The sequence below is a fragment of the Crocodylus siamensis genome, chromosome 3 (genome assembly GCF_052110815.1).
Source record: "Crocodylus siamensis isolate JL-2025a chromosome 3, ASM5211081v1, whole genome shotgun sequence".
In the NCBI taxonomy this organism is placed as follows: Eukaryota; Metazoa; Chordata; order Crocodylia; family Crocodylidae; genus Crocodylus; species Crocodylus siamensis.
In genome coordinates, this window is record NC_143397.1 from 4,237,289 (window position 1) to 4,250,702 (window position 13,414).

The window sequence follows — 13,414 nt, forward strand, 5'->3', positions numbered from 1 at the left end:
GACAGCGGTGCTGGAGACCGCAGCGCCGTCCCCGGGCTCCAGCATCCCTCCCCCAGGAAGTTGCATTTCCAAAGGCTGTTTAGGGAAGGAGACAATCCCAGGTGACATTGGCCAAAGCACAGGATTGAATTTCTCCCTGCTCCCAAAACAGGGCAAGGGAAAGGATCACAATCGCTCTAATGTCACATCTTGCATGGGCACAATCAGGAGCAGGAGGCGTCTGAATGGCCTTGCGGAGTGAACGCATGGTGTCCTGCGAGCCAGCGCTGTCTTAGACCAGGCTCCAGGCAGAGCTGCAGCGTGCACCTGAGCTCCCAGTGCTGCTCCCCACCAGCTGTCCTGGGCAAGAAGCCAGCACTAAGGAGCGGTTGGTAGGATGAAGCGCTCTTCAAGGGCCGGATTTTCTTATGGGCTTCCCGCCTCTTCCTCTGCACCTAGGGATGCAATGAATTGGGAGTTGCGATCTCTCCGCAGCCAGAGGGAGTGAATCAGGTGAATCCTAGGTGCTTTCTGTAGCACGAGATCTTGAGTCGTGCTAAGGTTTTGGGCAAGACCAGGCCCAAGATGGAAGTCAGATACTGTAAATTAAACGTCAAGTTGGCAACTGCAGTCATTCCTGTGCATTTTGTTTTAAAATCTATATATGGTAAAAATATAAGCTTGATATATGATTGGTGCTGGTGACAAAAAAACCTGCAAATGCAGAAGTATAAAAAGAGAAAGTTGGACCATACGGGTGTGCCAGCATGCCGTGGGAGACAGAGGCAGCTGCTGTGTTTCCTGCCTTTGGAAATTGGGCTAGAAAACACCAAGGAACATCAGGCACCCAGCAAGGGGTCTGAGGGTCAGCTGACCAAAGAGCAGTGCTGTGAAGCTCTTATCTCGCCTGTCAGGTCGGATATATACACTCTTAAAGGAAGTCTGTACAGTCTGGGGGTTATGGATAAAGCTTCCTTGATACCAAATTGGAGGAGTTGCTGCGTGGGACCCTGAGATGCCATGATAAAGAAGTGGTGGACGTAATACTTTCCCGTGTCAAGGATGCGCAGTGTCATTCTCTACTGTCTCTGCATTGGGATCCCAGCCGGGATGCAGGGACGCTGCCAGGGCTGTGCCTGCACCAGTGGTGTTGGGGCCAAATGAAGAAAGGAGCATGGTCCAGGCCCTCTTTGTATGCCAAACAGGAGCACCAGGCCCACGACCGGTGGGAGATGCCTGCCCGGAGCAGCACGTCAGTGGGTCCTTCCTGGTCCTGCTGGACCCCTGGTCCGGGGTGCTCTCATATAGGACATCCAGGGAGAGGGGACCCATGGGACCTGGGGTTTCTGTCTTTGAGGGGTCTCCTCTGTCTTCAGAGGCAGGTTCAGGGCTCCATGGCAGGCTGGGAGCAGGAGGAGTGACTTTCACGGGCGGAAGAGCTTGTGACCAGCTGTATGCTGTCAGGAAACTTGTGAAACAAAGCTCCACTGACATAAACATAACGGTGGTTTCCCAGTGCCAGATGGCATGATGCAAGCTCATTTTATTCTCATTTTCTCAAAACAGCGCTTGCGGTGTCCTCTGAGAGCAGCCGGTCAGGACAGAATTGCTCTGCATCCACCAAGAAGTCAAGAGACCCGTGGCCAGTGCCTCCGGCTCTCTCCTCTGCACCATGAAAGCACCCGTCATCCTCTACATCCTCTTGGCTGTCCTCGACCAAGGTGAGTCTCCTGGCGCCGAGGCTGCAGGACAGGGCAGAGGACTAGCCCTGGGACTGCTCTAAAACTCCCCCGGGAGGGGGGCGCGGGTGCCGAGACAGGGATGGCACCAGGAGCGTGGGTGGGAGGAGACGGGAGCTGGAGTTTCCCACTGGAAGGTGAGAGCTGCACGAGGTCCCTCTGGGCCCCTGCCCAGGATGGAGCCAGTGACGCGCTGGGCTGCTCCGCAGAGTCCTCCCAGCCCTGTGCCCAGCACCCAGAAGGAAACTGATCCCAGCCAGACGTCTACCCAGCCTTCTCTTAAAGGCCCCCAAGTTAGGGGAGAGCACCACTTGCCTCGGACGCCCTTTCCAAATTGTGACCACCCGTACCGTGAAGAAGGGAAGAATAGGAAGATGCTGCCACACGCTGCCTGCAGGAGGGTGATGGTGGGGGCAGCGAGCTGGTGCCCGGGCACCAAGGGACCAGCCGATGCGAGGCAATGCCCACAGCACCTCCTGCTCCTGTTCTCCCTTCTTCATGTCTCCGTCCCTGGAAGCCGCCCCGCACCCCAGCTTCCCTCGCCCCACCTCCTGCTCCCACCCCCCATGCCTGATGGCTGACCTGAACCCAGCCCCATCCAGCTCCTGCCCCTCCAGCCCCTTCTCAGCCCCCTTCTCTCAGGGCGGTCTGGGAAGTGCCACGTACTGCAGGACAGGTCCCGATGGCTGCCAGCCTCATCCTGTACAGCAGGGCTTTGGACCAAGGGCGTGCATCGTGGCCAAGCCTCTCGGCACCCAGGCCACGTCCCTTCTGGGCTCGTCCAGCCACATCCCTCGGACACTGCCTGATCCCTCACGCTCAGATCCTGTGGGGATGGGCACCGTGGGGCACAAGTGCCAGGCAGGTGGACAGGGAGGGAATCAGATGTTTTTGGCCTCCTTTTGTGACCGTTTGACCCTCACCTACCTTTTTGGACCCAGCTCTAAATCCGCTTCCCTGTATTTAGAGCCTTGCCCAGAAAAATCATGTGCTTCAGGGAAGACAAGATCACGGGGCTGGGCTGTTTGTGAGTTCAGATCAATGACAGGAATAAGCAAATAGCAAATAAAATGTGAGAAATGTAAGAAGAAACTGGGGCAAATGCAGGGGCAGACGGGGAAGAAGAAAGAGGAGGTGGCAGCTGCTTTGTCGCTCACGTGGGCTGGCTGCAATAGCGCTCAGAGGTGGAGGGAGATGCAGAAGGGGAAGCAGGGAGGCTGGGAGGAGAAATGGGGGTAACCCTCACTTGAGGGATGACGGATGTCTTTCCCCTCCAGGCAGCACTCTCCAGTGTGAAGTTTGCCGTGGGGTTGGGCAAAACTGTTCTGGCTCCATGGAGACCTGCGATCCTGGCCAAGATACCTGTGGTATTATCAAAGGTGAAGAGGTATTAGGTAGGTGGGAGGTAATTTAAAATAGCTTTACTTCCCCACCCCACAACTTCCATTTCCCTTGAAATTCAAGGTCCAGGATGAAGCCTCTTGTGAAGTCCTTTGGTGCCCTGTGATGAAGAGCTCGAGGTGCAGTTACTAACCCCGCCAGTGTGTCCTGCCCCTTCTCGCGCCGGCAGGGAAGAGCAGACAGGAGGCCCAAATATCCAGCTCACTGCCCGACGCACCTCTCTGAGCACTTGCTGGACCCCTCGGCTGTTAGCTGGGCAGGAGCGTGCGTCTCTTTGCATCCACCTCCAGCTTGGTGCTCCAGGGTCCCCGCGCTGGGCTCCTGGACGGGAACACGTTGAATGGCCACGACTCAGCCTAACCATGGCGGCATCGTCTGGCCAGCTACGTGCCGCTCCGGGGAGGAGCTGGGTGCGGAAATATGGATGGACGGAGAGAGAGAATTACTGAACTTGCTGAAGACATGGGGAAGTTCATGAGAGCAATTTAACTAAGCCCTGGGTGCCTATGGCAGACAAATATAGGTTGAGAGGGGGCTTGAGTACTCCTAAATACCTCGTGTCCCTGGTGTCTCAGACATGGTGGTGCCAGGGCCTCCTTCAGGAGGAGTCCAGGATCCTCCGACTCTGTCATGATGGGTATATGATGTGGGGGCAAGGTCATGCCGCACCAGGGCAGCAAAGAAACCAGAGCAGGGAGGAAAGTCCATCGGTAACGAGCGTGGTTCGTTAACTCCATTCTGGATCCTTCTTTGTTCCAGGTGGAGTGAAGATCCTGTTGTACTGGAAGTCCTGTGTCACGTCCAATGTGTGTCACAACAGTCATTTTAACATATTTTGGGGGAAGGATTTAAGATTCAGAAGGAGTGCCTGCTGCAGTGGAGAGGCCTGTCAAACAGTATCTCTGCAATGTATGTCTAACCCGGTCCTCTGCCTCTCCCCATCCAGCCATCACAAGAGGCTCATGCTTGGATCACAGTTATGAGTCCTGCTTTGTCCTGAGCTGGCACCACCCCGGGGGGGGTTATAGTATACTAGAAAATGAGGGCTGAAAGGGACCTGAGGAGGTCACATGTAGTCCAACCCACTGCTCAAAGCAGGACTAGCCCCAACTACATCATCCCAGACAAGGCTTTGTCTAACCAGGTATTATAAACTCCCAGGGATTCAGCTTGCACCACCTCTCTGGGTAACCTGATGCAGTGCCTCACCCAACTTCCCAGTGAGAAAGTTTTTCCTACTATCTAACCTCAACTTTCCCTGCTGCAACTTGAGCCCATTGCTCCTTGTCCTGTCATCTGCCCCCAATGAGACAAGTCCAGCTCTGTCCTCTTTGCAGCCCCCCTGCAGGGAGATGAAGGCTGCTGTTCAATCCCCCTTGGTCTTCTCTTCTGCAGACTCAATCATCTTCGTTCCCTTAGCCTCTCCTGGGCACTGAAAACATTTTCCTTGACCTCCGCTAGACTCTCTCCAATGTGTCCACATCCTTTCTGTAGTGATGGCTGCCACAGCTGGACACAGGACTGCAGATGTGGCCTCCCCAGAGCAGAGTAGAGGGGAAGGATCACGCCCTCGATGTGCTGGCACCGCTCCTGCCAATGCAGCCCCGGATGCCGGGAGCCTCCTTGGAGCAAGAGCACAGTTTGCTCAGAGCCTGGCAGGGACAGGCCTGTTGCCCAGCAAGCGGGACAGGTTACGTGTGGGGGGCTGCCGGCGGCAGGTCTCCCTTGCCCTGCTGCAGGTGGTCCTGAGCTCCGGAGAAGCGTTGCCCTCCCTGCAGGGCACCTTGCACTGGGTAATCCCCCACGGGCCTGGGGCGGGGAGGCAAAATGCACCGGCCTGGAGACTCCCAGTGAGCAGAGAAAGATTTCAGGGCTTCACGCAGGAGACCAGGGGACACCGGACCGTGCTGCTCATGCACGTCCTGAGCTACAGCTGTGGCCCCAGCCCGCAAGGTTTAGAGGCTGACGGGGAGATCTCGAATGCAGACATTTCCCTTCTAACCCTGTCAAACCCGACTGTCATCTGATTGTTTCCAGTGCCACCAGTCAACACCACTCCCAATGGCTTGCAGTGTCCGGCGTGCTTCAGTGTTGGATCTTACGACTGTGGCAATGAGATTGTACATTGTACCGGGTCTGAGACCCACTGCATTGATTTCAGAGGGTCACTTCACAAGGGTAAGTGTTATTCATTCTGTTCACTCATCTTTTGTTTGATCTTACAAACCCCAATGCAAGAAATGCATGCAAGAGAACTAAAAGGCGGCACATTTAATGGAAGTAGAGCTGAGGACTGTGGCAGAAAGCCACCTTGGTTTCTCCCCAAGATCTCTGCCCTGTGACAATGTGATTAGATGGGCTCAGCACAGAGGAGTCACACCTCAGCCGGTCTCTTTAGGTAACCTGAGCTGGCTGCAGTCCTGAGGGAGGGGGAACCTGCTCCCTCTGCCTAGGTGACTGGCATCAGCCACCTGGGTGAGAGGCATCTACCTGGTGGGCTGGAACCTTCCCGGCAACTGGTGATGTATTTCAAATTGGTTGGCGGACAGCCAACCAGAGCTGGCCTCCACTGGCCCAGGTGAATGAGGTCACAGGGGCTATATAAGTTAGAACTGCCCAGGAGGAGGGGGCAGCAGCCACGCGGGGGACTCAGAGAAGCCTTACCATCTGAAACTGGCTCCCTCTCCCCCAAACTCACGAGCTGGAAACCGCCTGCCTCCAGAGGGGAAACTTCACTAGCCTCTGGAAGATGCTTGTGAGTACGCTACTCGAGATCTGGTTAGATATCTAGCTGGCAGTAACTTAGATGCGTGATCAAAAGGCTACCTCAGCCAGGCTGTTTGCCTTTTAGGATTTCTAGGATATTGCTTAATCTTGTACCCTATTTTCACCCTACCCCTGTAACCAATAAAGTTCTCCTTTTTGACCGGTGTGGGAAACTTATTGAGGGGTGGGTCTAAATTATGCCTAAGAGACCCCTTAGGTCTGCAGACTAAGGGAGACTGTCCTTTTTGCCCCCTGACTTGGGGAAGTGCCCCAAGTGCCTGTACTGGGTTGAGAACCCATAGGACATTAGGCCTGTGTTTCCCCGAGGACACAGGGCCGAGAGTGAGTCCATTCTTGGGGTGGTGGCGGCTACGTTACCCCCAGGCTAGCGAGTGTGCTCCGGGAAGGGGGTCGGCTGGACATAAGGCACCCCTAGGGAGGCATTAGGAGCCTGGAAGGTGGTCGGGCGCAGGGAGATGGGCGGCTCAACACAGGAGCGCCCCCTACTGGCCTGCCACACGTGGTGGCAGTGGTGGGATATGAATACCCTGCTGTTTTACAGGCATAATTTGGGAAGAGTAATAGAGTCATGGAAATCCCTTAAGGAAACAATTTCTAATTTGGCATCGGGTCGACTGGATAGTGTAGATAGCCAGGATGGTGGACGAGTATGTCCAAATGACCGTGCCTGAACTAAAGGAACGGGCGAAAGAGAGAGGCCTTCATGTGACGAAAGGGCTAAAGAAGGAAGAACTGATTAAACTTGTGAGTGACAATGACTCAGCCACAGAGCAACCTCCACACTCGCCAACTCCTGAGTCCTCCCCAGAATCACAGCACCGCATGCCAAGTCCGCAGTCCTCAGGGAGATCAACCCCTATGGAGGAGTGACAGGGCAAGCTCAAGCATGAGCTGGAGCTGAAAAAGATGGAGCTGGAGGTCCAGTGTGAGAAGGCACAGCTGGAGCTGAAAAGGATGGAGCTGGTGGAGAAGACAGCCCAGCGTGAGGCTGAGGCCGAAGAGGCAGAGGCCAAGTGCAAGCACGAACTAGAGGTACTCCATCTGCAGCCCAACGGGGAAGATGCGGGCCCTCTGCGAGCGCCCGGGGAACGCCCCAAACCGAACTCCTCAGCCTTCGCTCGCTACCGACCCAGAGATGACTCCGACGTATTCCTCAGCATCTTTGAAAGGCAAGCCCAACGGTTGAAGGTGCCTGAGGAGGAGTACATGCTGCACATCGCCACTTTGGTAGATGGCGACCTGGCGGTGGTCCTGAACAGCCTGCCCTCAGATGCAGCGGATGACTATGATGCCTTTAAACAGGCCGTGTCTTCAAGGTTCAAGTTAGGACTGGACTATTTTCGGAAAAAATTCAGGAATCTCGTCCCACGGTCCGAGAAGTCAATGACTGATTTTATGGCCCTGTTGTGGGATGCACTCATTAAATGGGTGGACGGAGCCAAGGCTGACACTAGAGAGAAGCTGCTCCATCTTATGGTGCTGGACCGATTTTACTACCAATGTCCAAGGCAGATTAAAACCCTAGTCAAGGACAGGGGCCCCAAAACTGGCTTTGAGGCCGCTGAAATCGTGGATCAGCTGTTGCTTAATCGTGAGGGGTCAGACAAGAAGCCTCCCTACTCTGGGAAGGAACATAAAGGGGTCCAAAGAGGGGGGAGGGGAGGGCCAGGTCCAAAAGGGGAAAAGGGGCCATCCCAGACCGAGCGTAAGGAGGCCCCTGATTTGACCAAACCTCCCAATTCGGAAAAGAGGGGGTGCTATAACTGCGGGGAGCCGGGCCACATCAAGCCCAACTGCCCAAAGTTAAGCACCAAACCCAAGCCCGTCAGACATGCAACAGCTGTACGCAGTGAGGGGGGAGGCCTGAGCTCCCCCGAGGGGCGTGCCTGTTGCTACAGGATCACAAACCCAGGGGAGGTGGTGGCCCCCACCGGACCAAGATAACGGTCAATGGGAGAACCCTTATTGGGGAACTGGACACAGGGTCCAGCGTGACATTAATCGATGCCAACCTGGTTTCACCTGCAGATATTATCCCAGGGAGGACCTTTACCATTCAAGGGGTGGGGTCTCCACCATTTGAGGTACAGGTAACCCGTCCACCCATCGAGTGGAGAGGCTGCGCGATGCATGTAGAAATGGGGGGTGCTGGAAGGGGCTCCGGTTCCCATCCTGGTGGGATAGGATATCATAGAGCTAGAACTCCGGCACTGGGAGGTGGACCAGGTCCTGGAGCTAGAGTCCTACTGCATTAATGTGGTGACTCATCTGCAGAGCGGAAAGGCTAGAGGGGGAGGATTAGAAACTCCCCAAGAGACAGCCACACCATTGGCTGCCCTGGGAGAGGCCCCAGCGGAGGGTGATTGCACACCAGTTCCTGAGGGAACTAGCAACCCCGAGGGTGGGCTAAGTGACAGTCCCAGGGAGATGTCTAGTCTGTCAGTGACAGAGGGAGGCGAGACTCTCGGGGAGGAGTCCAGGGAAGTCCCTGAGGGTGAAGGTGCACTCCCCGCAGGAGCCCCCGAACTCTCTGCTGGTGGCTTAGCCATGCAAGAGGAGTTCAAGCAGGAGGTTCTGGCGGACCGCAGCCTGGAGCACCTCTGGCAGATAGCTCAGGAGCAAGAGACTGAGTTCACTCCAGAGAAGAGGGAGCAGGTGGTCTGGGATAAGGGACTTCTCTACCGGTTGTGGGTGCCAAAGAGCCGTGCCCAGACCTGGAAACCCCATCGCCGGATCATAGTACCTCGCAAATACAGACAACAATTGCTCTCCATGGCTCACAATTTACCGTGTGCTGGTCACATGGGCAGGGAATGGACACGCCAGCGGCTGCAGGCAAACCTTTATTGGCCCCGAATTGCCCAGAATGTGATGGACTACTGCCAATCTTGCGAGACGTGCCAGCGGACGGGCAAAAGTGGGGACAAGAGAAAGGCTCCCCTACATGAGCTGACCAAGAAGGGCAGCCCTGATCCAGTGGTCTGGAGGCCGGGGTGCCAAGAAGCATTCGACACCCTAAAGGCTGCCTTGGTCAAACAACCAATCCTGAAGGCATCGCTTTTGGATGAACCCTTCTACGTCACCAAGGGACGCGGCACCCCGTGGTGTACCTCAGCTGGAAGTTAATTCCTCGGGAGTGAAACCTGTTGTCTATCGAGAAGGAGTGTCTGGCAATCGTCTGGGCACTGAACAAGCTGAGGCCCTATCTATGGGGGCAGCCATTCACCGTCCTACCGGACCATGCCCCACTGCAGTGGTTACAGACGATGCAAGACTCCAATGCCGAGCTTCAGTGATGGACCTGACAGCTTCAGGAGTTCAACTTCACCGTCGAGCACATCAAGGGAAGCCAGAACGTGGTCGCAGATGCCCTGTCATGAAAGGACTCTGGGTAGGGGGTCGGGTGGACTCAGACCTGCTTGAGAGCGCTCGGGCGGGGAAGTTCCTGAATGTGCTGTTATGTTTTATATGTTTTATTGTTAGGATCAGTATTATGTGGGGTGTAATTTCTCTTTAAGGTTGAAAAGTGACCCCTCCAAACTAGCACACTTGTCTCCATACCTCTGTGAAGCTACGGATCCAAGCTTTATAAAGGGGGGGGAAGTGTGGCAGAAAGTCACCTTGGTTTCTCCCCAAGATCTCTGCCCTGTGACAACATGATTAGATGGGCCCAGCACGGAGGAGTCACACCTCAGCCTGTCTTTTTAGGTAACCTGAGCTGGCTGCAGTCCTGAGGGAGGGGGGAAACGTGCTCCCTCTGCCTACGGAACTGGTACCTGGGTGAGGGGCATCTACCTGGTGGGCTGGGATCTGCCTGGTAACAGGTGATGTATTCCAAATTGGTTGGCAGACAGCCAACTGGGGATGACCTCCACTGGCCCAGGTGAATGAGGTTACGGGGCTATATAAGTTAGGACCACCCAGGAGGAGGGGGCAGCAGCCATGTGGAGGACTCAGAGAAGCTTAACCATCTGAAACTGGCTCTCTCTCTCCCCCAAACTCATGAGCTGGAAACCGCCTGCCTCCAGAGGGGAAACTTCACTAGCCTCTGGAAGATGCTTGTGAGTAAGCTAATCGAGATCTGGGTAGATATCTAGCTGGCAGTAACACAGATGCATGATCAAAAGGCTACCTCAGCCAGGCTTTTTGCTCTTTAGGATTTCTAGGATATTGCTCAATCTTGTACCCTATTTTCATCCTACCCCTGTAACCAATAAAGTCTTCCTTTATGACTGGTGTGGGAGATTTATTGAGGGGTGGGTCTAAATTATGCCTAAGAGACCCCTTAGGTCTGTGGACTAAGGGAGACTTTACTTTTTGCCCCCGGACTTGGGGAAGTGCCCCAAGAGCCTGTACTGGGTCGAGTACCCGTAGGATGTTAGGCCTGTGTTTACCTGAGGACACAGGGCCTAGACAGTCCCTTCTTGGGGTGGTGGCGGCTACGTTATTCCCAGACTAGCGAGTGTGCTTCAGGAAGGGGGTTGGCCAGACGTGAGGCCCCCCTAGGGAGGCATTTGGAGCCTAGCAGGTAGTCGGGCGCAGGGAGGTGGGCAGCTCAATGCAGGAGCACCCCCTACTGGCCCGCCACAAGGACTATTGAATAAAAGGGAGGGGGAACATGTCTAAGACCGCGGGTGGCAGGGACCTGGATGAAAAAGCCTCCTAATCTGACAGGGCTTTTTCCCAGTGTTAAAGCACCCGGGGGAAAACCATGCAGCCAGGGCCAGCTCTGGTGCTGGGCTGTCCACAGGCCGCCCCCAGCTGAGACCGCCACTCTGGGAAAGCAGATTATTGGTTATAAGAAAGTTTGTGTGTTGATGGTAGCAGATTTGCCTCCTCTTGGAGGGGACGAGAGAGCCAGGGAAGCTGGAGATGTGAGTGTGACTCACTCACTCACACCATAGACACGCGTCCTTGGGCAGAGGTGGGCACAGACAGCTTGCACACAGCCCTTTCTTTCAGAAATCGCAGTCCCCACAGCCAGTACCAGCTTCCCAGGGAGCAACTTCCTCCAGTAGCCATTTCCTGTAAAGAGAGCAATGCAGACTGTCTTGCTGCTTGGAAGAAACCCCCAGAGTCTCAGCCACAAAACTCTCAACGCCAGCATTTCATCAGAGACGGATCAGCCTTTTCAGTCTCTGACAGAGACCTTGCAAGGTTACTGTAACAACATAATGAAGCAACCGGACTGAAGAAAACCCGTGTTTGGTTTTCAGTGCGTGGTTATTTGCACAATCTCTATGATGTGATCATCTTGCAGCTGTATTGCTGCCCCGAGGTTGCCAGATTAGACAATTCCTCGGTGCAAAGCACAAGCAGAGGGATTCCTTGGGGAGGTAAAAGTCACAAAGTTTCTTGTCCTCTAGTAGTCTTTGGAAATTAGACAGCAAACAAGAATATGCAGAAATCCACCTGCTAATCCCAGGCCCATCATCCACCCCACAGTCTCCCTAGCCTTTGCACTTCATGGAAATCAAAGTGAATTCATCCCCTCTTGAAATGACACAAACTCTCTAGATCGTGTCAAGAGAAAAGACCAGGGACGAGTTTACGGTGTCAGTTCAGGACCTGATGTGCGTCCTGGCACTGGAGTCGGGGTGTTGAATGCTCAGAGGAGGAGAGAGCGGCTCTGAGGCCTAGGAGGGGGTTGTTGCAGGGACCGGTGACAGATCCCGGGATGCTCAGTGTGTGTTTCTTCTGCCCTGCAGTGCGGGCCACTTTGAAACACGCAGTAAAAGGCTGCACCTCTGTGTCTGAGTGCAAAATGCCACGAGATAAGATACAGGAACTCCTACGCTTCCCCGTGGATTTCAACAGGCTTGAATGCAAACCGGCTTCTCCTGCAGCCAGCAAGGCTCCCGGATGGACCCTGCTACCCACCCTCTCTCCTCCCACCATGGCCGGCCTCATTTTGGCGAAGACGATGTCCTGATGTTCCCAAGGGCCAAGAAATGCAAGGTCTGATGATGACCCCTCTGCTTCCTCGCCTGTGTGTGACCCATCCTGCTACGGCTTCTCTCCGCCGCTGGTTCTTTCACCCCCAGGCCTGGACGCAAGACATGGCCATGATGTGAAGGAGGATTGACCACACACACATCACCCTACTCTAGTCCCATTTATTAAAAGCTGGGGTAAAGTTATTCTGGGAGAAATCACAAATAAAACTTTTCTTCTCTCTTAATCTTGATATTGTTATGTTGGTGTATGGAAATCATTTAGACTAGACCAGCACTAATAAGTCACATCCATCTTAGCGTCTGGCATTTGTTTAATTTATTAGGTTTTCTGATGTATTGTGCGGCTGTTTGTCCCAGGCTGGGATGCAGGGACACACTGCGTAATACCACTGTGCAGTGCAAACAGCAGGAAGAGGAGATCTTGAGACAACTCTAGTTTCTATCTGCATAAAACTGCCTCAGAAAGTCCCCTTTCAGTCCTGTAACACTTTACCAGACACTGCTGGTTGCTAAAAGGGCTGGGACCAAACCCTTTGAGGTTCCTTATCAAAAAAGGTAAGGAGAAGTAGGGCTGAAAAGGACCTGTGGTCCAAGCGCTGCTCGAGGCAGGAGCAGCCCTGTGTGAACCACCCCAGACAGGCAGGTGCTTGCCGAATCTGCTCCTAAAGACGTCCCAGGATGCAGCTCGCACAACCCCTTTCACATTATCTTTTCCAAAGCTCCACCAGGCTCATAGTCAGCACGTTCTTCCTCATCACCGACCTCAATTTCCCTTGCTGCAATCTCAGACCATCATTCCTTGTACTATCCAAGAAGGAAGGGCTGATTGCCATCCTCTTTATAACTACGCTTCAGGTATTTGGAAACTATTATCCAATCACCGCTCAATCTTTTCTTCTCCAGACTAAAATGTCCCAGTTCTTCCAAGCTCTTCTCCTACGGGCTCAGCTCTGGGACTCCCTCCTCGGAGGCTCACCACAGCCAAGCCTGGATGTCTTTGGGATGCACTGCAAGACCTCCCTATCGGGGCAGGCATTTAGCAAGCAAAGCTAGGCCAAGGTACTATTTACTAAATCTGGTTCATTTTGATATACTAGTGGCTCTTTAAGTTGTTCTGTTCTCTTACACAGCCTTTTTTTGGAAGGGCGGCATATATATTACATAAATAAATGAAAAATAAATCAAGTTTCCTCAAGCTCTTGACATTTTTGTTGCTCTTTGTTTGACTCTTTCTAATTTGTCCATGTCTTTCTTGAATTATGGCCACGAGACTCCAGGTGAAGTCCAGGCTACCTAAATTGTGGTGAGACGAAGGGATTTCTGTAGGCTGCTTGTGACACATGGAGCCAATTTCATAATGTTTTCATGGCCTCTCATTTCTGATGACAGCTCTGCCCTTCATCACTGATTGGCCAAGAGGCCAGTCACTCATGTTCAGACTCCAGCATTGCCACTGTATTTGGTTTCTTGAAAGATGGCACCAAAGCCCTTATGCTTTGCTAACCAGCGCCTTCACTGAGTCCACCTCACTAGCTCATCCTCATGTCGCTC

At 53.9% G+C, this 13,414-nt stretch overlaps 1 protein-coding gene across 3 annotated transcripts; it reads left to right on the plus strand.

The window, feature by feature from the left end:
* Positions 1 to 812: 812 nt before the first annotated feature.
* On the plus strand, positions 813 to 12,024 carry LOC149867942 (phospholipase A2 inhibitor and Ly6/PLAUR domain-containing protein-like). 3 transcript variants are annotated; one of them, XM_090037610.1, is made up of 6 exons: positions 813 to 893; positions 1,546 to 1,700; positions 2,996 to 3,112; positions 3,879 to 4,028; positions 5,157 to 5,297; positions 11,615 to 12,024. In XM_090037610.1, the coding sequence occupies exons 2-6, from the start codon at positions 1,652 to 1,654 to the stop codon at positions 11,836 to 11,838; spliced, it is 681 nt and encodes a 226-aa protein (XP_089893736.1). In that variant the 5' UTR covers positions 813 to 893; positions 1,546 to 1,651; the 3' UTR covers positions 11,839 to 12,024. The 3 variants fall into 3 exon arrangements, with proteins under 3 accessions (XP_089893736.1, XP_089893735.1, XP_089893737.1); XM_090037609.1 differs by lacking the exon at positions 813 to 893 and adding an exon at positions 1,078 to 1,231; XM_090037611.1 differs by lacking the exons at positions 813 to 893; positions 3,879 to 4,028 and adding an exon at positions 1,078 to 1,231.
* Positions 12,025 to 13,414: the final 1,390 nt, after the last annotated feature.